Source organism: Excalfactoria chinensis, chromosome 3, assembly GCF_039878825.1.
Source record: "Excalfactoria chinensis isolate bCotChi1 chromosome 3, bCotChi1.hap2, whole genome shotgun sequence".
NCBI classification, from domain to species: domain Eukaryota; kingdom Metazoa; phylum Chordata; class Aves; order Galliformes; family Phasianidae; genus Excalfactoria; species Excalfactoria chinensis.
Window position 1 is genome coordinate 75,745,108 of NC_092827.1, and position 23,054 is coordinate 75,768,161.

The following is a 23,054-nucleotide window of genomic DNA, read 5'->3' on the forward strand; positions in this document are numbered from 1 at the left end:
GATAGATGTGAATAAGGCAGAAGGTTGACTAAGCTACCCTGAAACATGTGTATAACAAGTATATGCAAAAAGGTTTTCCTGGACAGCATAACTTTTGTTTTTTTCCCCCCTCTCGTAGCTGAATTCACTGATTTGTGTCCTGAAGGGAAAGGCTTCATTCCCTCTGGAGAATCATCTTACGGGCTTCTTGCTGAGAATTACAAAGGTCAGTGCTGAATTGTATCAATTATTTCAGAATTTCTGGTAGAAAATTAACTAGAGATTTGAGCAACGTAAACATATTAATTCAAATTTCTGTAGGTGACAAAAACTGCTCGTGATGTGGAACGGTGCTGAAAATCATCATTTGATAGACAGAACCTCAATTATACAGTCTCTGTAATATTCCGGTTTATTTTACATTAAGTTCTACATACTGTAAGACTTGATGCCAAGACTATAAACCTCAAATACTCCTTTATGTACAAAATGCAAAGTCACCTTAGGTTTGTAGGTAAACACGTGGGCAGTTGAGAGAAAGCATTGTGTTAAAATTCGGCAATGCAGTAAAATTGGCTGTTTATTTTTAATATTAATAGAGGCATACTGTCATATGGTTAATAAACATTGGACAGAATTGCTTCTAGCTGAATCCCTGCTCTGTCAGTTTCAAATCAAAGAGGTGAGAAAAACTGATGATGAAAGGTTTTCTTTGTATGATTGTTATCTGTACGTTTTTGGAACTACCCTTCCTCAATGACCAGGATACTGCTAGGTCATTTTTCCTATCCAGTTAGTGAGCTCCATTCTCTGCCCTCCTCCTATCTTCCACTGTTATCCTTATGAAGCATTTTTTTTTCTTTCCTTGCTTTTCACAAATTGAGGCACATGCTGTACTTTACTTCACAGGGACATGGAAAAGATACTGAAAGTTGTTAGGCACAAACACCCAGATTCATTCCAACTAATTTGGGCATTTAAACCGGGTTCCTGTGTAAGACCTTCACTCTCTGGAAGTGTCTCTTTGTTGACCAACTTAGAGTGAGTAAAGGAAAAGGTGTCATGAGACCTGTGACTGGTGACATGAGACGCTGGCTAGGCTGACAGTTTCCATCTAGATAAGTCAGGATACTATTACGGAGCTACTCTTGAAGCACCTAACGTTCTGCGAGGGTACATTTGTGTGAGGATTGTTTAAGCGTGTTATTTATCTGTATAGAGATTTCTGTTAAGTTTGGGACACCGTGTGCACACAGTGTCCAGATGTTTAAAAACAAATCTGTGTTGGTTTTGTTGTGCTACCTCAGGGCTGGTAACATCTCTCTAGCTGCCATGAGTACTGGAGGATGGAAATATTTCATCTGGAAATATCTTCAGCATCTCTTTGCCATAATAAGGCTCTGTTTTTGTAAGTGTATTTTGTAATAACCTTAGGAACGGCACAGAGGACAGACAATAAATGGACGAGTCCTTTTAATAATGTGATCTTTCTCTGTTACACTAACTCATGTTTTTGTTGCTCTTGTCAGCGAACTTCTTCTCATAGGAAAAGCTCCTGTTTCATTTGAAATGATCTGTCAGGAGTGAATATGTTCAGCCAGCCTTCCTTGACTTCACTCCCAGGTTCTCCCACCTTTCCCCAGACAGACCTCTGTTCCATAGTGAAAAGAAAGACATGTACAGACATCCAGCTGAATAACATTTCTTATTAATCTTTGCGTTGTCCTCGCTGCTGAACAGTCCAACTTAAAATATTTCATGATTGAAGACACTTAGGGGCTGGAAGAGTGACTGTAAAAACATATAGCTTTATTTTTCCTTTAGTACCTCTGGAAAAGTATTTGAATAATTTGCCTTTAAAACTGATGTTCAACTGGAAATGACAGCTTGAGGCTAAATATGTATTTACTGGGGAGTAAATCTATAGAAGACGGTGGATTGAGACAACTGGTATTGAGAGAAAATCACCTACTTTACACTGTGCTTGTTACTGCTGTTTTTATTACCAACCTTGCTTCAACAGAGTGCTTTAGCAGTCTAGCAGGTAAGTTGAGCAAATGAAAGAGGAAGAAAAGAAGTGAATGGAATTCCAACACTAACAAATACATAAATACTCGGCTGGGAACAAAAACGTGTACAACTGTGAAATGGCATGTATGAGCTGGCGTATGTCTGATGGGAAACCTCCCTGAAAACATTTAGCCTCATCTGAAAGTGTGATGGATTCTCTTTGTCACTCGGTGGCTGTAGGAGCTGCAGCACTGCATTTTGCAGCAGACACAGTTATTCCTATGGGGAAGGAAGTCTCCAGTGAACTTTCTGAATAATGGAATCACAAACAGTGCCGATAGGAGGAATCTCTGCTACACACAGCAGTCACCAAACTGTGGGGAGAGAAAGAGAGCAGTGACAGAAGTCAGTAACTGTAACTGCTTAGTTAGTTCTGTAGTTAGATGGTGTGATTTGATTGGATTTCATGGTGAGAATCCCTTGGGTAAAGCAAATTAGATTGGAGAGCATAGGCCTGGCCATATTGAGTCTGTTTTGCTTGCCTGAAGGCTAGATAGAGGAGCTGCAGGCTCTCCCAGCAGCACAGGCTTTACTCTGTGTGCAGTCCATCTACCGTATGTGTGCGCCATAAGAGTTACCCTGACTAGACAAAGTGATAGTGCACAAGTTTTTTCCATTTTAGCTATCTGCAAACCACTCTCTCTTCTGTACCAGATTTGTTTTTATCTATGGGTATCTGTGCTGCTAGGCCTCACTGTTTAAAGTGCACTTTACTTGAACAGAGACATGTAAGGGCTTTATTCCATTCTGCTCCTCTGTGTGGTCCTTGTAGTAATTATGATAATGCAGCCTTAAATGTTTTCTTTTCAGATGCTGATGAATGCCAGCTCTTTGGACAAGAAATCTGCAAAAATGGCTTCTGTTTGAATACACAGCCAGGTTATGAGTGCTACTGCAAACAAGGCACATACTATGACCCTGTTAAGCTCCAGTGCTTTGGTAAGTTTATTTAAAGCGGTCTTGTCACTGTAATGGTATGCAGATGGGCAAAACAAGCAGACTCTAAAGGCTGAATTCCCACCAGAACCGCAGTACTCCCAGTAAGGGGAGGTATGCAGGGCCTCCGAACTCCTGTAGTAGCAGCTTTTTCAGAGGCACTGGGTCATTTCTCTTCCCTTCTGCTTGGCTGGGCAGCAGTTTTGGCTGACACGGTAATTGCACGTAGCGCAGAGTTTGCTTTATTTGATTCTTTTCTCAGCAAATTGCTCCCAAGAGCTGACATCTCCAAAACAGCTCCTTGTGCTCCCTCGAGTGTAGTTTAGAGCTGCTGCCTGCCCTTATCCAGGCAGCACGATGATCAGAGGTAGCTCCCTTCCTATAAACGCACACTGCTGCTTTACTGCACCAGCTAATATTTAGCTTTCTGCTCTTTGTACATGGGGCAAAACACTTAAAGTCATTATGGTGAAGCCCAGCATGCATTTGTTAAGCGTGCTGGTTTTAGTATAATAAATCAACACAGGTATGGTTTTTTGGTTGTTTCTTTTTTAAGGGACAGATTATTTTCCACCAGGAGTTAAAATGCAACATGAAATTCCAGTTCAGGTCACTGAAGCTCAGTATAGCCTGCAGAATGTTGTACTCCCTTGGTTCTGGTATTCAGCTCAAAATTACTGGCTTTTATTTTGTAAGCAGATAACATTGTAAAATGTGCAGAGCAGCTGAATGGAAGGAAGTAATTTTTGCAACCGCCATAAGAGAGCCTTTCACCTTGAGTTTCTAAGAATGTTTCTTTACAAAGTTTTGTTGCTTTTGTTTTTGTTTTTCTTTGCTAATTTAAGGTAATTTAAGTAAGGCCTGTTCTTCCCTTTGGGCTAAATTTCTGCTTTTCTTCTCCAACCCAAACTAAGAAACATCGTGGCCAGGATAAGTTAATCCTCTCTCCTGGTGAGCTCACAGAGTCTCAGAGAGTACACCCACCTCTGGTGCCTGCTACTACTATCCTAAAGGGATAGGAACTTGTGAAGCAGCTGCCGCTGTGCTGGATGCAGGGGATGCCTGGCACTCCTACTCAGCAACCCTCCTCACCCGGATGCTTCTTGGTATCTGAGGATGAGAGAGCAGCATCCTGCTCATCTGTCTGTTCTTCTCTATGGGCACAGGCAGGATTTCAGTACTTAACATTAGACATGCACAGAAATCTGCTCCTAATGCAAGGCAATATAAACACTGATTAACACGATGCGACTGCTTTGTGCTGGCTTTCCTTGATACATTTCCTTCCATTTTAAAGACACGGATGAATGTCAGGACCCAAACAGCTGTATTGATGGCCAGTGCATTAACACAGAAGGATCTTACAACTGTTTCTGTACACACCCAATGGTTTTGGACGCAACAGAAAAGCGATGCATCAGACCAGCAGATTCGAGTGGTATGATCCATTATATATATTCCTGGAGTGAGTACACCTCTACAAGGTGGTGCTGACATGGCTACGGACCACAGTGAGCTTAGTCTGGGTCTTGCTTGGATGAGCCTGCTCTTTATTTTTCCCCACGAGGATTCTGGAGGGCATTGCTTAGTTCATCACCTGTTTTTCTGGAAGGCAACATGATGTGGGACTCCACAGGGCTCTACCTTGCCATGTTAGACAGGAGATCGCCGCAAGTAGCAACTGACTTGGGCTGGGGAGTTTTCCACTGCTGATTCACCAGCTCTGCATTGGCCTCTTACAGCTTTGTACGTAAAGAAGTGCATCTTGTTAGCAGGCTCTGTGAGACTGGGAGTTGGCTGTGGGCTAACTCTGGACTCTGCTCTAAGTCCACACTAATTCAGAGTGAATGAGTGTGAGCTTCTACCATTGGAATAAAACCAGGAATAACAAGACATAGAAGAAAATAACTTAGATTATACCTGTGCTTTCAGTTGGTTAATATTTGAGGGTACATCAGGCTCACATTTTCAAGCTGTGAGCTGCAATGACACTATTTAAATAGGCATTTTTTTCCATGTTCTCTTGATTTCAGTAGATACTGATTTCTGAAAAAGATTTCAGCTATTCTGAGATTCTTAGAAATGTTTCAGAAATCCAGAGCATTATTCAGTCTGTACAGCTTAGTGCCATGCTCAGCTTTTAAAGAAACATTACAGTGTTTTTTATTAGTACTGGCATTGTATAACCACAATCCAGACCTCTGGTCCCTGCAATTCTCAATACATTTTCCTAAGGTGCTTCTGTGAAAGGAAATGGGGATATGTGGACCAAGTGCCTGGTTTAGTCATGCAGAACTACACAACTGGTATTTTTGAGGAGCAATATAGTCATCCTCTTGCCTGGAACTGTGACAGAACAACAGCATTCCTATAGTTCAATCTTGAGTTAAACAAACCAAAAGCATGATTGTTCTTTGCTCTCATCTAGGATTTGAAGAGTAAAGGGCCCAAAATGCTCCATCATTCGATACTGCAGCCAATACAGCAATGACCTTTTCACCCAGCACAAAGCACTCAAGCCTTGTATCACTACTGGCACTGTCCTCCCCGCTGCAGAGGACAGCACGCGCCAGTTCCTCTGCTACCAGCAGAATTTGGAGCTGGTTGCAGATAACCAATGCTGCTCTTTATTGCATGTTCTGGCAAGTTCTTAGCAGAGAATCTACCTAGATCTTTACACTTGCAGAACACACTGTAGATCTGTATTGTATACTTACCTGCGCACTACTGCATCTTGTGGCTATATCATGTAAAAATGCAGTTAATATTTGCATGATTTCAGCTTGTGACAACTCTTATTTTTTGTTCTGTGTTAGAACAAAACCAGAACATTTCAGATGTTTTTACAAAACAACTGTGCTGCGGTTTTTTTCTTTCCAAGTAGATTAAGTTTGCCGCTCTTCTCTCTCTGACCAACAGCGATCAGGTTGCTAGAACTGGGAAACAGGAGTTGCTGCTAAGAATTTGATAAGATGTAGTATGCCTCTGAAACATTCCAGCTCTGACAAAAATACACATTTTGTTAATGTCTGTAAGAATGTGACAGTAGTTCACAGCATTATTCCATCTCTAACAATAGCTGTAAGTGGATTCTTAGTGACCAGAAGAGCAGATAAACAATACTTCCCCCCATCCCCCACCCCCAGCCTCTAACTATTTTCAGCAGATGGGATTTCATTAGTCTGATGCAGTTTGTTTAGTTAATGGGACTCTTCCAAGTATTTATCCAACCTCCTGTTGAGCCCATGTAAAATTGTCATTCAACTCTGTTCCAGTAGTAAGAATTCCTTCTTGATACCACTGCTGGTCATGTAAAAAAAGCAAAGTAACCCTTATTAAAGGTTCAATCCAGTAATTCCCCAAATATTCACCACTGTCCTAACGCTGTTCTTTTTTTAGAGCTACGCAAACTCCATGAGAGCAAAGCTGAGTCCGTGCTATAAGCATTCAGCAATATTCCTCCAAGCTCATGCAGTCCAACTGTCAGCCTACCACCAGTATTTCCCACTAAACCACATCCCCTAGTACAACGTCTATACTTTCCCTAAACACCTCCAGGGATGGGGATTCCACCACTTCCCCAGGCAGCCCATTCCAGCACCTGACCAATCTATCAGAGAGGAAATTTCTCCTAACAGCCAACCTGAATCTCCCCTGGCACAATTAGAGGCCATTCCCTGTAGTCCTATAACTAATTATTAATAATTACTGTCAACTGTTAATAATTACTACTAATAATTATCATTAATGAATGGTTAGTTCCTTCAGAAATCTTAGTTTTTGTGTATTTTGTATCTAATAATGCCACTGAAAAATCAAGATCTCAAGGGATGAGTCACCAAGCGTGTAAAAATGCTTACATTTGTATTTAGTAGAGTCCGTCTTCAGACTGTCATGGATTCAAGAACAGTAAAGTTAGGTTAATCTCTAGTGCGTATTTACAAAACTCTACATTATGCCAGTATCTTTTTAAAACTAATAGTGCTGCAAAGGTGATTTAATACTGTCTTCTCCATCAGAACAAACTGAAGAAGCTGAGGTCTACCAGGATCTTTGCTGGCAGCATCTAAGTGACGATTTTGTTTGTAGCCGGCCTCTGGTTGGAAAGCAGACTACATACACTGAGTGCTGTTGCTTGTATGGTGAAGCCTGGGGCATGCAGTGCGCCTTGTGTCCGATGAAAGAATCAGGTAAGGAAATGAACGCTTCCGTTCTTGGAACAAATTCTGACATAGTTAATTAGTTTAATCTCTTGCATCTATACCTGGGCTAATAGTGAACAAAAAACCCGTAACGCTTCAAAAGCTGATGAAAATTGCTCTTCCTAATTAAGGGGAATTCATTACAGTCCAGATTTTGAAAATGTACTGCTTTTATTTTTTGGCACTTCATGGACTTCTTTTGGGGGAATCTCTCAGTGACTATCAGTGTAGGACCTGGTGAAAATAGGAGGGCATCTTAAGGGTAGCAGAATTCCTTACCATGAAAGAGACATTGAAAAACTACCTCTAAAAAGATCTACACAGTTCATGTGCACAGACATGCTGATACTCCCCAGGCTATGTAAACATTTCCAGTTTTTGTTGCAGGTATTACACACATTTTCAGCATGAAGTTCTGCCAGGCTGGCTGCAAATAGATGTTTGCTTGATAAGGGTCTGCTAAACAGTGGTTTCAAATCACTAAATCAAAGTAACTGTTGTTATTGTATGGTTGCATGCTTGGTTATTGTGAGATGTTTAGAGAAGCAATTTAAGATAGGTAAGGGAAATGGAGTACGAGTAAGGACTAACGGATTTCCAAGGATGTGAAAGGATGTTTTAGAGCACAAACTGACTAACAGATCATATTTTTTGATGTCTACATTTTGGTTTAGTGCTTAGAAATTAGATATTGTTCCTAGATACTTCAAGTGGAAACTGTCTTGTGGCGAATACAAAAGCTAAACAGATATGGAGATATGTTGTTATTGATAAACAGACATTTTCTGTGAGCTGAGGACTATGGAAGAGACCCATGGAAGTAACAGAGTTGTGTGTCAGCACATGAGGTGACACATCAGTACCTTAAACAGCCCTGGTAGTATAGAATCTGGTACCATACTAACTTGTATGCAATCAGAGTAACTTCTTCACCAATAGAAACTATTGAAGGGCCTAGTTTGGGTGTGACTTTCTTACCAAGTGTCTTTCAGTAATATGGTTCGAAGTATACAGAAAAGCTTATCAAAGTACTTACGGAGCTGCGTTCTTGCCTGATTGGGTTTTATGCTTTTAGAATTCACTTTCACATCCCTTGAACCTGTTCATATGTATCTTTCTGTGCTTGAGTTTGCTTCGGAAGTACAGTAACTGAAAAAGAAATCTGACTTCCATGTGGGCTGGAGTAACTACTGGTTAATGCTCACTCTTCTGCAGGAGACTGAAGAATTAGAAACAGCATGACATTAGCTGGATTTATAATCCCTGAAATGTCTTTGTCCCAACAAATCTTATAGGAGGACATGTACTGAAATAGAATAGCAATTGAAATGGAATGGGAAAAAAAACAAACAAACAAAAAAAAAAACACGAGGCACTAATTCATTTCACTGTTGCTTTGACCTGGAGCTCCTCAGATGGAAATGCAGAGCAAAATAGAGTAAACCTGAAAAGGAATAGAGAACTACCATGATGGTCAGGGAATGGAGAACCCATCTTAAAAGGGGAGATGGAAAAAGCCAAACTTAATAGGGTTTGCAAATGGTAAGACTCTGCTATGTCAAAATCATAGAGGAGTCCCACTAGCTTTTAAATAATGGTATTAATTTAAGATAACAAGGGAACAAATTCATATTTAGACTTGAAATTGGGTTCATTTTGATCCGTTCAGAATCCCGTGCCAATGGTGGGATGCAGATCCCAACTAACTAGAGAGGACTTGAGTAAAGAAATGATATGAAGGATCACGATGGATAACAAGATGCCAGAAGTCATGTGAACAATCCTCAACGCTGAAGAGCACTGCAAACTATCTGCCCTTAAATGAAAGTAAAAGGCATGCCTTGATCTCAGACTACTCAAATTGAATTGGAACACAGAGAGTTAAAAAGAACAAAAGCATACTGAATCTTCACTATGTCAGAAAAACCAGCATTCCTTAGTGTAGGTGGTACATGCTCATGTGTCCTTGCACACGTGCACACACACAAACCTGGAAACCTTTCTCCATTTTCAGGAACATTTACCAAGAAAAATTTGAAGCTGACTGAACTGAATTAATGATTCATTTGACATGTCTTCAGTTTGTAGCACTTAAAGTGATATCATTGGCTCAAGAGAGTGCTTTCACACCTCTGGGCCAGGAGGTCACAGGTTCAAGTCCTGGCTGGGGAACCTGGAATTTCTCCATTTTCAAATAGCTGTGTACTGTGCTGGCCAAATTTACTACTGAAGGTGTTTGCTTATTTTCCAGGTTAGGGGCGTTCTTAAGATTTGTGACACATGTAAAAGACCTGGGGATGCATTACCACAGAAAGACTTTCACCGTGAAATGGATTAGATAACTAGATCAGCAGATATCTGTGGTTTCTTCTTACGTTATCTATACTCTGCCTGTATAAGGTATTTAAGATTTACAGTTAGAAGGACATACAGGGCTACAGCTATGAGCGGTAAAACAATAAGCACCTTCTAAAACAAATGCATATTATGTCCCAGCCTTTTCTGAAAGCACTTCAATTTTTCATTACAAGATTTAAATGTCCTGTTTGAATAAGATCCAGCATAAAAACAGTGGGGAAATAAAGAGTTGATCCACATAAATGAAAAAGTAATCCATCTGTTCGTCAGCATGAAAATGGAGTTTGTGTAGTTGTTCATGTTCTTGAAAACTACCATAGGGGATTCTCCTGCCTTCTGGTGCTTGATCAAACAAATACCCCTGAAAATGATGCTACGTATTCGGAGACTGAGACAAAAAGAACTAGTGCCAGTTTAAGTACTGCACCTGAACACAACATTTTGATGACACCACCAAGGAACAAACTCAAAATACTAATTCAAAATCCTGATAAAAATAGTGCAAACATCACATATAGTGATGTGATTGAATACGTCTTACTTTAACAATTTTGCAAGGTAGGTTTTCTTAGCATTAAATGTAGGAAGCAAGGACAGACTGATTTCAATTACGTTGCTTCTAACATTACAATCTTATGATATCATTATAATACAGGAAAAGATTTTCACTGATAGCATCCAATACCAAAGCTGAAAAGTTTTGAAAATGTCAAAGTTTGGGTTCTTTTCCTGGAATTCCTGCAATCTTAAGCTGTACTTGTCCAAAGAACTTTCAGTTATTATCTTCAAGAAACCTCTGAGTTGCTTAAAAACCCAACTGAAGTTTTAGGTATCATTTGCAATCTCTAATAATTGACAGATTGATGAAGTTTGCAAAAGTGGGTATTTTTGTTTTAGATAACAAAAGTGAAGCATCCTTTCCTCAAAAAACCTGGCAGCCAACCTGACTTCAGATATTCTGCTTCTTCACTCAATTTACTGTTGGTGTTGTGAAGACCCAGCAGTTTCCATATGGAGTGCATGCTCTAGTAATTGGCATCAGGACAGACTCCAATGGGTTTAACAGCTGGGTCAAAGCATCCATGCCAGAAAACAGAGAAACAGGCCAAGACTGAAAAAAATCTGGATTCCGGAATTAGGCCATAGACATCTCATACTAACCTGAACATGTAACACCTGCATTAAAAATCTGCTGAGTTTTCAGAAGCTCCTGTGACACTCTTATGGGATGGAAATGGATGTTGGGCAAGGTGTGTTGTTTCACGGTACAGTAGGTTTGAAGGGACGGGATAGGAGTAAAAGGGTCAGAATATGTTGAGTAAGGAAGTGTATCAGGGTCAGTGTTTAGTTTAGAGACTGTCTGTTTTTATAGTTGTAAAATGTTTTTCAGAAACTTGCCTGGGACTTTGTTTTTTGCAGTGCAGTACCCCTTTGCTTCAGTAGGCAGCTTAGGATGCTAGGAAGGTGGAGTTAGTGCCCCTGAACTAAAGATACACCAGCCTGCTAAGGGAGATGCCTTCTCTTCCTCTATGTAGGTAGCTGCCAAGAGAAGTTCTGATATGGAAAAAGGTGGTAGGACTGGGGCTCTGCATTTCTGACTGACGTTTTAATAACTATTTAATGAGGACGAGGGTATATTGTTGCATCTGTAGTAAAATACTTAGCATGTATAACTTGGTGATCTGACTACTAAGATAATGTCATTAGGACATTCCTGCAAATATAGAGACTGCTACTATTCTGTTTTTCAGCCTGCTTACCTGTTTAAACAGACACATGCTTTTTCAGTGGTTTACTCTGATTGTGGGTATGCATTATAATTGGAACCATTTTAGGTTTAGAAAATCCACAGAAATAGAAATGGAAACTCCAGTCAGTAGATGTTACAGGATTTTACACTTTTGTAATAGAAAGTGCCTATGTCCATGGCAGGGAGGCTGGAAATAGATGGCTTTAAGGTCCCTTCCAACTCAAACCATCCTACAGTTCTCTGATTCTGAGTTTTGTGTTATCATGAACTGCTGAAGACTCACACTGCAGTTAGTTTCTCTTTATCTCCACTGCAGTATAGGCAAAGCCCAGAGTACGGAGAGAACTACTGAGGGCAGTAGCTAATGTCAGTCATCCAGATCTGGAGTATTACATAATGTAGGATTCCTCTTGGCCAATTTCATGCTTTTTATACAGAAAACCTGCATATGTTTCGGCCCTACCAGCTTCCCATTCCACCAGGAAAAAGAACTAAGCACCCTGAGGGTCAGATCTGCCTGACCTGTTCTAGACATCTACTTCAGGATGAGATGCATCCTAAAAGTAATTACGTCTTTCAGTGGACTAAGAAGGAGCACTGGATGACTAACTCAGGTGCAGACCATGGAGATGCCTACGCGTGGTAGTTGAACTTCATGGCTTCTGGCAGAACAGATTATTTGGATTGCATTTTTGTGGCAAGGAACTTTGTGTATCCTTTGTAAACATTCTGAGTTAGTTCTGGGCTGTGGTTCCATATTATGGGAACATGCTGTTCCCTCTGAGTTCTGGCTAGTGTCGCTCATGAAGATCTTGAAGTACAAGGGAAACCAATGTGTATAAATGATGAGTTTCCATCTGTACTCTTTCAAGATGGTAAAGATCAGCAGGGAGGCACAGGACTGATTTCTGGAGATCACTGTTCATCTTTCCATTTAGGATGGCATTGTGCCTGCTTCCTTTCTGGTAAGGATCCTGGACAAATGTATTACCTTTGGGGCACAGAAAGTAGCGGTGATTGGGTCTTGAATATTTAAAGTCTTACGCTCAGCTGTGCAGATTTTTTGGCTGCTTTCATTTCTGTCAATGATTTTCAATGTTTTTTTCTGATGTCTAGCAGAATAACTTGGGAAGGGTTTTGCTCATGGAACCTCATATTCCAAGCATATGTGTAAGTCAGCAAGGAGTCAGAAGGCCATTTGCAAAGCTGTGGCAGAAACGGTCTGACTTTTAACAATCTACCACAAGCAATAGGAGAAAAGCTTGTTTTAGGAAATATGAGCAGCCTCGGATGAGGAACATAAGGAAGATTTTAATATCAAGAGGTTGGTACTTCCTTCAGTTTTAACCAGAGCTTTATATCCACTGTGAGTTTTCCTCAGCAATTTCATTTAGAGTTTCTTCATGCAAAGACATGTTATGTCATGAAAAGTCCTGGTACTCTTCATGTTTTCTTGAGTACCAAGAGTTGTAGCATATATCTGAATGCAGTCTACCACAAACCTCAGCATCTGTTTAAGAAAGATGTTGATCAAATTATCTAAACTGTCAAACAGCACAGTCTAAAGGTATTGCAGAAATATTTTCAGCTTTAGTTCACAAGTGATGCAATCTCCTGTGGCAGCAGAAACTCAGCCTATTTAGACTGATGTCCAGAAGCTCTGATTGGGAAGGTACGTTCGTTACATGTAATACGTGTTTTCTTGGCTTTGTCCTTCCCTCCAGCAATGTCTTCCATAGTCAATCTGTTGCATTTTCAAATAACATGAAGGGATTGCCATGGTGTTGATAGCCTTGGCTGCTTTTTAGTTTGTGCGATGATGACAGTTCTAAGAAGCTGGAAGAGAAATAAAGCTTGCTTTATAGGCAGGAGGGAGGATTGGCTGAAGTTCAATCATGGTTATGTCAAGCAATGCTTTTTTAATACAGTATTTTGTCTTAGATGCATGAAATAGGGAATGCCTTTTCTGACCAGAGAGCTTAGTATTTCTATGACTCCAGGTGCAAGTAAGGCCTGCACAGGCTTGTGCAGTTACAACTTTATGCAAATTAGATGCACAGCTGCACTTGTGCTAACAAGAATCTCAAAGCGGTCAATCCATCCCACTTATGTTTTGTCACCTTGTCAGCCTAGCTTTCACCACCAATTATGGCTAACATCTGTGCCAGTATGCATGAGCATCTAGCTGTAATCCCATAATATATTTGTTTTGTTTGCATGCATCTGCCTTAGAATATGTCCTTTATTATTTTGGAAGCATATTTGGAAGCTTCCTTTAATAATGGCTCTCCTAAGTTAAGTCTTGATGTTTCATCTGAATGTTGAGAAAAACACAGAAAGATATAGGGCAACGCAGACTAACTCCTATTAAAAATACTGTCCTTTTTTGCTGTAACTGCAGTTATATTATTACTGCTTATCACAGCCAGGAGATGAGCTAGCAGAGAAAATGAATCCATGTGAAAAAAGTTCTACCACTGACTGATTACAGAAAAAAACACTTCTTTCATCATTTTATATGAAAGACTATTTTGAAAGCGAGCATTAATTTCTGTGACGGCTAAAATGTTTTTGTAAGTCAGAGGTTGTTTCAGATTCCCCCTTGTTCTCTGCCTCCCTCCTGCCTTCGTGATGTCATTCTCCTCCAGCCATCTCCCTGGGGAAGCATCGTTCTGTTCACTCATCTGTACACTTGCTGCAGCTTTCTGTGCACTACTCGTATGTCTTTACCAACGTATCTTACAGCACTTTGTTTTCATTTGCTTTCCCGGGAAATTGTGACCAGCACAATGCGGTGGCCCAAAATATATTTTTAATTGGAACTGTAGGAACATAGCATAGCAAGGGGAAAAGTTTAAAACAACAATTATATATACACATCTGTCTCGCAATGATTTGTTCTATCATCCAGAGAGGGAATCTAAAGGCATCCAAGTCTCTTACTGACCTTGATTCGAAACTCCAGTTCTCAGGATTTTCCATAGCGTGTCCCTCCTAGTGCCTTCCAACTGTTGTACTCTGCTCTCTGCCCACCCTTTCCTTCCCCAGGGAGAAAAGCAAGGACAACTACGTGGCGCATTTGGTTACTGGTCCCGAATTTCTACTTAAGATTTCATAGGTGGCTTGTTGTTGCTCTCCTTGGATTTATCTAGTAGGTGAATTAACACATTACTTGGACAATTAAAGACAGCATACAGTATACAACGGATATTATAGGTAATTCCAAAGTCATCACAGTATGTACCAAAACAAGCATGTATGTTCTATTTTGGTACTATAGACATATACACTGTAAATTTAAGACTATTTAAGTGCTTTGCAAGCTTTTGTACTAGAGCTATATATACAGGTAGTGTATGAACTACTAAGGATCAGACTGCATTAACAAATGGTTAATTAAGAGTGATGGACTCCGAGTATTACAGTGGAAGGTATAGCCTTGTAGAAGACATCGACATAGTTAAAACTCATCGTAAAAAGGCAAATCTTACAGTAAGCTCTAAAACAGCTCTTCATCATTTTTTTTAGCCATTAATTTAGTTATGAGACCTAAAAATGCAGACATTTCACATTGTGACCAGCAAAGGATCAGTATGGCAGGAAACAAGCTTCTCTTGTCAACATTTCTTTATTCTTATTTAGATAATAAATAATAATTCCATGGACAAATATGCAAGACAAGATAAACTTGTGCAATCTTGAAGTTATCTCATGTCCATGAGATCTCCAGCACTAGATTTTCAGATGTTCTGACTGCTTCCCTCTGAAGAAAACCATTGTTTCTACTGCTGAAACAACTAAGAACAAAACAAGTGAAGGGTATTGTGAAAGCCAACTTCAAGTTGCACTACTATACACCTGCACCGTTTTTATCTGTTTATCTAACAAAACTCATGGGCATTAATAAGTAGTTCAGCACAAAACAATGGCAGAGTCAGTCTGAGATGACAACCCGGCTGTTTCTGTTCTTTGAAGTAAAATGAGGTGGAAGGAAAAAATAAGGTGTTTCTGGTAACAACTGTTAGAATTGTTTGTTATCATAGTAACTCAGTGGGAAGCTGTGCATTAATGGATGTAGGTAACATTATATACTGAGGCTTTTTTGATGCTGGCTTTGTTTTGTTTGAATGCCATGGGATATCTCTCTTGGGCAGTGTCCTTTTTTACTTGGATGAGGATTGTTCAGATATACAGATTACTGTGTCTAAATATAATATAAAGTAGCAAAACAGATGTAATCACCTTGCACTTGGAGCAGAAGGTGGGGAGGTTTAGAAGGATTTCTAAGTAAGTTGCATTCTGCAGACTTGAGCTGGGAACCCAGTGACAGTTTTGCAAAACGCACTGACAAGCTCTGCACTCCATATAGTGTTCCACGTTCACAAGAGCTGAGTTGCTGGCCACAGAATTCAAGCAGACTTTTGAGCACCTTATTCTTTTTGGATAACATGAAACGTTCCCATGTGAAGGAGCTGATGATAGTACCTAGGAAAACCAAAAGACAGTGCTGAGCAGCAGAAGGGGCAGTCCTCTAGGCTGTCTGGAGGCAGTCTGGATATATCCGACTATTTGCTGTCTGGGACAGTTCAACACAGCATGAGGTTTCTGGCTCCGTAACCATCTGCAATTCTTGGATTTTGTATCTACTTAGGGCTTTTTTTCCTCTCTCTCTTTTTGGTGGTTTTCATTCCCGTCCTTACTCTGCCTGATTCTCAGAACACCAGGCAATCTTCACAGAAACAGATGCTAAATAGTCTGTAGCAAGCGTAAAGAAGCACCTGGATTACTGGATTTTAACAGTTTCCAGTCTCAAATAAATTAGCATTGACTAAAAATACAGGAGACAAACTGAGGGAACACAATAAATCAAATTGAAAGAAAAAAATCTAACTCTGTACATCAGCATTTCAGGCATGGACTCTGACACCTAAAATACTGAGCTGCTTTGGTATGTTTTCACTCAAGAGGCAGAATTTTCTCCCATACATTTCCCCTGGCCCTGTCAGGTTTGCAGCCAAGCAGACCTTGAACAGCACTAACAATTAAGCCTGTGGTTTGAAGAATGGTTTGCAAAGGAGCACATGCTATTTTGGAAGGGTCTTTTACTCTGTGATTTCTGCAGGTTGGCTGGCACTGCCAGAAATGCAGCTTCTTTTGCTTCCTTTCGGATGTCTTCTGCTAGTAGAGAAAAGGGCTGGGAGAGCCTTCATTAAACCAGCGAAGAGCATAAGGACAGCCAGTTCTGGTCACGGGTGCACTGGCGGTGGGATGCACAGCATCCCTCCCCTCAAGGCAATAGCAGACCAGAAGAACATGACCCATAACTTTTGGTACAGTCACTGACTGAAATCTATCCCTGGTGTTATCCATATTATGACTTAATAGTCTGTATTTGGCTCATTACATCTAAATGACATTCTTCTTGAAGAGACAATGATTTGTGGGAATCGAAGATTTATGGTGTTTCTAGGAAGATAAGTTCATTTTCAGCTAATATGAGCCACAATGCACTGCGACTAATGCAACGCAGCCTGTGTTACAAGTGTGATTAGTTTTATATCCTCTTTTCTTTCTCCCCTCAGAGGATTATGCCCAGCTGTGCAACATTCCTGTTCCAGGATCTCGACGGCCATATGGACAAGATGCTTTGGTTGACTTTGAGGAGCATTACACTCCAGAAACGAATCCATACTTTGTCGAAGACCGTAAGCAAGTTTCTCTGTTATGTAAAATGCTCGAAATGAGGGTTGTTACTTGGATTATTTCCCTGTAGCTGGCTTTATTCTTCTCTTTGCTTCTGAGTAATGTGTCCTATTTATTTTTTAGTTATTCCTGTGACATTAGCTTTCAGTCAGGTGTTCTGGTTCAAGAGCCAGTGTTGTGAAGAGTCCAGTTGGGCTCAGAGTACAATTTTAATTTTTAAGACAGTAGAGCATTCTGTGCCAAATGTACTGAATTTATATTTACCAACAGATTTACAGCTAAAGGTAGAGAGGAGGGCCAGTTTTCTTTCTCACAAATTAGTTTTCCGCTGGAGCATGGGACAGATTTCTTTGGATTACATTTAGTTGAAAAGACACACACAGACACACACAAAAGGAAAAAAGAAAAGAAATACCTCCGTGCCAGTATATCGTGATTTTCCAGCACAATTCATATGGAAGAAATGGAGAGTGTGCATGTACTCGCTCTGCAGTGAAACTACAGAACAAAGGATGATCAGAGAGTATCCATGCATACAGCCTTCAGGCTGGAACGGGCTGCAGGTAGGGTGTGAGGGATTGTGTACCTCATTTCAGATGTCCTTCAGGAACGTCCAGGTTGCTGATGGATCTGGCCCAGCTTCCTGTTAAGGCCTGAGGGAAATAAATTCTTAATACAGACCTCAGTATATTCTTCAAAATCATCCACCCAGTGTAGGCCCAACGTAGTTCATCACAGATTCAGAGAAAAGCGGTGCTATGTATAGCCAAAGAGGGGCAGGGAGCACATATGACAATACAGAAGTTAAATGGAGGATAGTATAGAAAGGGCAGAGTAGAAAGAGCAAAGCAGGAGTAGAGACAAGAGAGACTCAAGAACCAAGACGGTACCAAGAAGCATATAGAAAAAGACAGGAGAACAAGCAGCGGGAAAGGGAGGAATTTATATTCCAAGGTGGCTTTGAAATCAGTTACAACTGTTGTAACATTGAATAGGTAACCAGGTTTTACATAAACTGATGGTTTGTGCGTTCACTCCACTAATCCTATGTTATGGGGCAGATGGGGAGATGGATTATACTCTGTTCCATTCCGGCCCCAGTTTCACCTCCACTTCTGTGCTATACATGCATTATGCTGGTAAGCCAACAGACTCACATGCTCCAGCCTTTTTCCTTAGAAGGCCTTTTGATGTGATGGGCTGCCATCTGCAGTCCTGTTACGAACAGCTCAGTGAATGGAAAGCTGGTTGAAAAACTTATGCAGAAGTAAGAGCAGCAATTCAGTATTACAGAAAATCTCTAGATGTGTAAAAACATCAAATATATTTTTAAAATACATATCCCTCTTTATACATAAATTCATAACTGCCTAAAAAATAATAAAACAGGGAGCCTTTGGCTACTCACCATTGAGAATTATGACATGGAACGATGGGTAGATTACAAGTATTTGTACTGGCACTGATTGCTGAAGTACCAGCCAAAGAGTTATTAACCAAACCCACAACAGTAAAGCAGCATCTATTTCTTCTTACTTTCCTTAAGGCAATTGAGTTTTTTAAGTATTTTCCCCCATCAGCACACCTCACTTCTCTAGAACACCATTGTAAAGAACTTTTGTCCCAGACTGCACTACCGCTGCTTCCCTTTGTTCACACAAACGTCGGTATACTGAAATATTAAAACAAAATGTGTAACTGAGAAAACACTGATTTATCCTTAAAAAAATAGCCAAAGGCACGCAGTTTCATTTACAAAACATACAACAACCAACCCTCAGGTTTTTAACACAGTTCTGAAATATGGCATTCTCTAAGTCATTCCGTTTTCATCTTGAAACATCAGAGCACTTTCCTAGTGCATTTACAACTCCAGATGGTGCAGCTCTGCTAAAGCTGACCTGCTTTCTGCAAAGTCAACTCACATTCCAGTAAAGCTCTGAGAGTTTCGGTCTCACTATGTGTTGGTGTGTACGTATACATTCAGCAGCACAGTAACTTACTTGTTTGTAATTCTTTCTTCGCTCAGGTTTTCTGAACAGCTTTGAGGAGTTACAAGCAGAGGAATGTGGAATTCTGAATGGATGTGAGAATGGCCGATGTGTGAGAGTCCAGGAAGGCTACACCTGCGACTGCTTTGATGGTTATCACCTGGACATGGCCAAGATGACTTGTGTCGGTGAGCACAGCATATTTACTACTTATTCTTCTCTTAGCCTGTCAGTTTTATTCAATCACTTGACCTAAGCAGAGACTAAGAAAAAAGGGAAAAAAGAAGAGGTTACTGATGATCGCCTGATTTCTATTAAATGTGCCAGCTCTATGTTTGATTTACTGCAAAGGCTACAGAAGTAACTGTGGTGGTGTTTCTCAGTTCATGACAGCTGTGTTCAGTTAAGAGCCTAGAAATGAAGAGACACACCCTTGTGCAGTGAAGTTTAAACTTGTATCAACAATGCAACACTGTAACACGACGAGCAGAGCTTTTTCAAAACCAAACTGAGAGAACAGATCTGGATCCAGAGCAGAAGAATCATTTTAGGAGTGAGTTTTTAAAGTTGGATCTCCCAAATATTCAGATATCCGTTTGGCAGGATGTGGTACACTAACTCTCACTGACTGCAGCAGGAAAATAAGCACTCTGTCCTGTCACTCTTAAATCAGTCAGTCTGCACAACAGACAACCAGGCCATCTACTGACTGTGTATACAGTAGGGAAAGGTGAAGTAGCAGGGAGATGAAGCAAAACAACCGGCACTTCTCAGCATAGCGCCTATCACGGGGGGGTGTGGAACAGTGTCCATGCCAACCCTGCCCAGCAGCGTGCTGTGTAACTCACAGCTTCAGTCCCCTAACTGTATTGTGCTAAGCTTACCTGCACGCCTTGTAATCTATAGAACTTTACAGCTAACTGGCCTCCCTAGCTCTGGGTATTTCAGGCCAAATGCTACATGTTATGAACTCCAGGTAATTTGCTGTTCATAACTGTCTAGTTGGCAGCACCAGCGAGGCCTAAAACACTTGCTTATTTTTTAAATACAGATATTATACTAAGAACCAGCAACACCTTTTTTATAAAGCTACTTTTATGCAATCAAATAAAAACCCGTAAGTAAGTGATTATTAAAGTTCTGTGTCACCGCTTAAGCTGACTCTGTAATGTAGTAATGTAATAATGTAAGGTTTTCAAATACTCCGATTTCCTATGGTAACTACTACTTCTTCCCAACCAAATGTTTGTGTGTTACAGTTTTTGGGCCAGCCTAATACCACCTGCTCTTAACTGAATACACAGTTCTCAGTGTCTTCCTACAGCATACTCCACTCCTGCCATTGCTGGAAATAAATAATGTGTTTTACCTACACAGTGTGTTGAAGTGACACGTGTTTTGCTGTCCACTTTTTGCAGATGTGAATGAGTGCAATGAGCTGAACAACAGGATGTCTCTGTGCAAGAACGCCAAATGCATTAACACAGAAGGTTCGTACAAGTGTTTGTGTCTCCCAGGGTACGTACCTTCAGACAAGCCAAACTACTGCACACCACTGAACTCAGAACTAGACAGTGAACTGGAGTAGAGGAAAATCTCCATATCCTAAGCCCATATACTCTGCACTGTATAAAGAAAAAGAAGTATTTAACTTGAGAAGAGGAGGCACCAGAGTAGTGAACGTAAGGGGAAAAAAGCATTAAAGTGTGTGTCAAAGGTGAGACGTGATGGGCTGACTGCCAGTCAGCTTCACTGAAGTGACAGACCAAACCAAATGGACACATTACTCTGTATGAAAGAAATAATCAAGTATATATAGTGTGTTCATAAGAAAAAAGAATCATTTGAAAATAAGCAAAAAACAGTGCTGTTATTTTAAACAGGAGAGCTTTAGTTTTCTGTTTCTTTGTTGTTGTTTTTGTTTCTGTTTTGTTTTTACTATTGCTTGATTTAATTTGGCATTTAAATAGCGATGGAAATATTTTATATTACTATGTCATTTTTGATTGTTCAGTTCCTTGCCTACTGTTTCTTCTCAGACCTTTTTTTCTGATCAGTACAAATTATTTGATACAGATATTCTTAGGATATTTTATAAGAACTGTTACACAGGGTAATGCTCCTTCTACTCTGGAACATTGGTCAGTGACTTGTTTTAATTTGCCAGTTGTCTGCCCTGTGGAGCAGGCACCATTTGTTTTCAAATGTTTATATACCTTGGCGAAAAGTCCTTGTATTCATTTTGTATTCTGTATGGTTGTTACTGCACTTAAAGTCTCTAGAACCTTTCTTGCCAAGTTCAAAGCTGCTAGTGGACAACATTGGATTCCTTTTGTACATTAAAACAAAAGATTTTAGCTCACGTCTGTATTGTAATGTGTAAATTGAACACGAGAGATCTTGTATGATTACCCTAACATATTAAAGCTGTATATTAAAACTCAATAAAATCACCTTTTTTTAGAAAAAGCTATTTACTAATTGTAGGCTTTTTTATTTCCCTTATTGGTATTTAAGTTACATGAATGTAACCCTAGGGTATTTACAGTACTAGAATTAACTTACATTGTAACAGTGAGAGGGAGGTGCCTGGCTGGTTTTTCTCTTCTCATGTTGCTTTAATAAGACCAGAAACCGAGTTAGCTGATGCCTGAAGACTTCCAGGATGAGGATTTCAAACCCAGACCTACAGAAATTGTTTGACTTGGAAGTTGTCTTCCGTGGAACTTTTCTTGCTACCTGGCTTAGGCATAATTCCCTCTAAGTCTGCGACTCAGTCTCTTCAGTACGATGGCTTGGTTTTGAGAAATAGTTAAGGGAAGAGGGAGAATTTCCTCTTCTTTTTTCTCTTCTGAACTGCACTTTCCCATCAGCTCCATTTTTCAGTGGAAGGACACAAAGATTACTAGACTGACAGATGTTTCACTTCGACCTCCTCCAGAATGAAACGGTTTACTTTGGCAATCCTACATCAGGTCCTTGTGATCTTTTCCAAGTGAAACATTTTTGTTGTGTCTTTCAGACCTGCCCTGCATTAAGAGGGAAAGGATAAAATGGGACTTTGAAATTGCCTGAAAATTTGATTTTTATTTCTCATTTCACCAAAGAAAAGAAATACTTGTTTCAGGTCTGAGTATTTTAGGTTGGTCATAGAACTAAAAATGCTGTACCCGTATCCTTTTAAGGACTAAGTGTCACTAGGTCTCAATAAAGCCCCTGTCCCTGTTCACTGTGGCAGCACGGGTCCTTCTCGAGGCCTCTCCTCTGTAACTGCTGAAGTCTGACATGAGGACAAGTGAAGATGCTGCACATTTAATATCTGACTGTGTGAAAACTGAAGGAAACTGTCCTGAATAAAAATGTTAGAGAGGGATCTTCAAGGAACGGACTACTTGCAAAGTACCAAACACGTGTGACTTTATTCGAGGGTTAAGCAGAAGGATGGAGGGCCGGTCTCTCAATCAGAAGAACGGTACAGTTTATCTGAACTTAGAAGAAAAGCTACATGCTTACCTGCTATGGTTACAGAAAAGGAAGAAAGATCTGATCGCACTAGGGAATTCCATAAATATAGGGCTCATAGTTGTCCTGCTTAAAGTTAATTCTTCTACAGCCTGTTATCACCTTAAGTTTTCTCAAATAAGAGTGTGAGATACACAAAAATCTCAAAAACCAATATACAGAGTATATATACCCAGTGAAAACTTAACATACTGCTGTGGCTTCCTTCCAGTCAACTTCTGTTTAAGGTATTGATGGGAATTCTTTTCTGTGATGATGGCTGAAAATTCACATATGGTATCTCTTTGTTTCTCCTTACCAATGATGATTTGCCCACAGGAGATGAGTTCATTAAAAAGAGACACTGAAATATAAGAGAACCCATTCTGTATCTAAGCAGGATTCAGAACTCTGTGTCTTGCTAAATCATTCTCTCTCCAGTACGTAACTCTGTACACTAAGCAAATCTGCCTCCAAGGTCACCAGACCCTTCCTTCCATTGAAAGGAGTGTTGCTGGGGCTTCTTTCATCCTTCTTTTTTGTGAAAATCCACATATCCTCAAG

At 40.2% G+C, this 23,054-nt stretch overlaps 1 protein-coding gene across 9 annotated transcripts in view; it reads left to right on the forward strand.

Moving 5' to 3' along the window:
- Positions 1–21,463, forward strand: part of LTBP1 (latent transforming growth factor beta binding protein 1) — a 174,039-nt gene extending 152,576 nt beyond the window's left edge. For 7 of the 9 annotated variants that reach the window (XM_072331458.1, XM_072331459.1, XM_072331461.1 and 4 more), the window contains 7 exons: positions 119–205; positions 2,860–2,988; positions 4,283–4,423; positions 7,005–7,175; positions 16,878–17,000; positions 19,028–19,177; positions 20,408–21,461. In XM_072331458.1, coding sequence (XP_072187559.1) covers positions 119–205; positions 2,860–2,988; positions 4,283–4,423; positions 7,005–7,175; positions 16,878–17,000; positions 19,028–19,177; positions 20,408–20,577 — 971 coding nt within the window. In that variant the 3' untranslated portion in view covers positions 20,578–21,461. Of the gene's footprint in view, positions 1–118; positions 206–2,859; positions 2,989–4,282; positions 4,424–7,004; positions 7,176–16,877; positions 17,001–19,027; positions 19,178–20,407 lie in introns of all 9 variants that reach the window. The other 2 variants (XM_072331460.1, XM_072331464.1) reach the window with 1 other exon arrangement.
- The last annotated feature ends 1,591 nt before the right edge of the window (positions 21,464–23,054 follow it).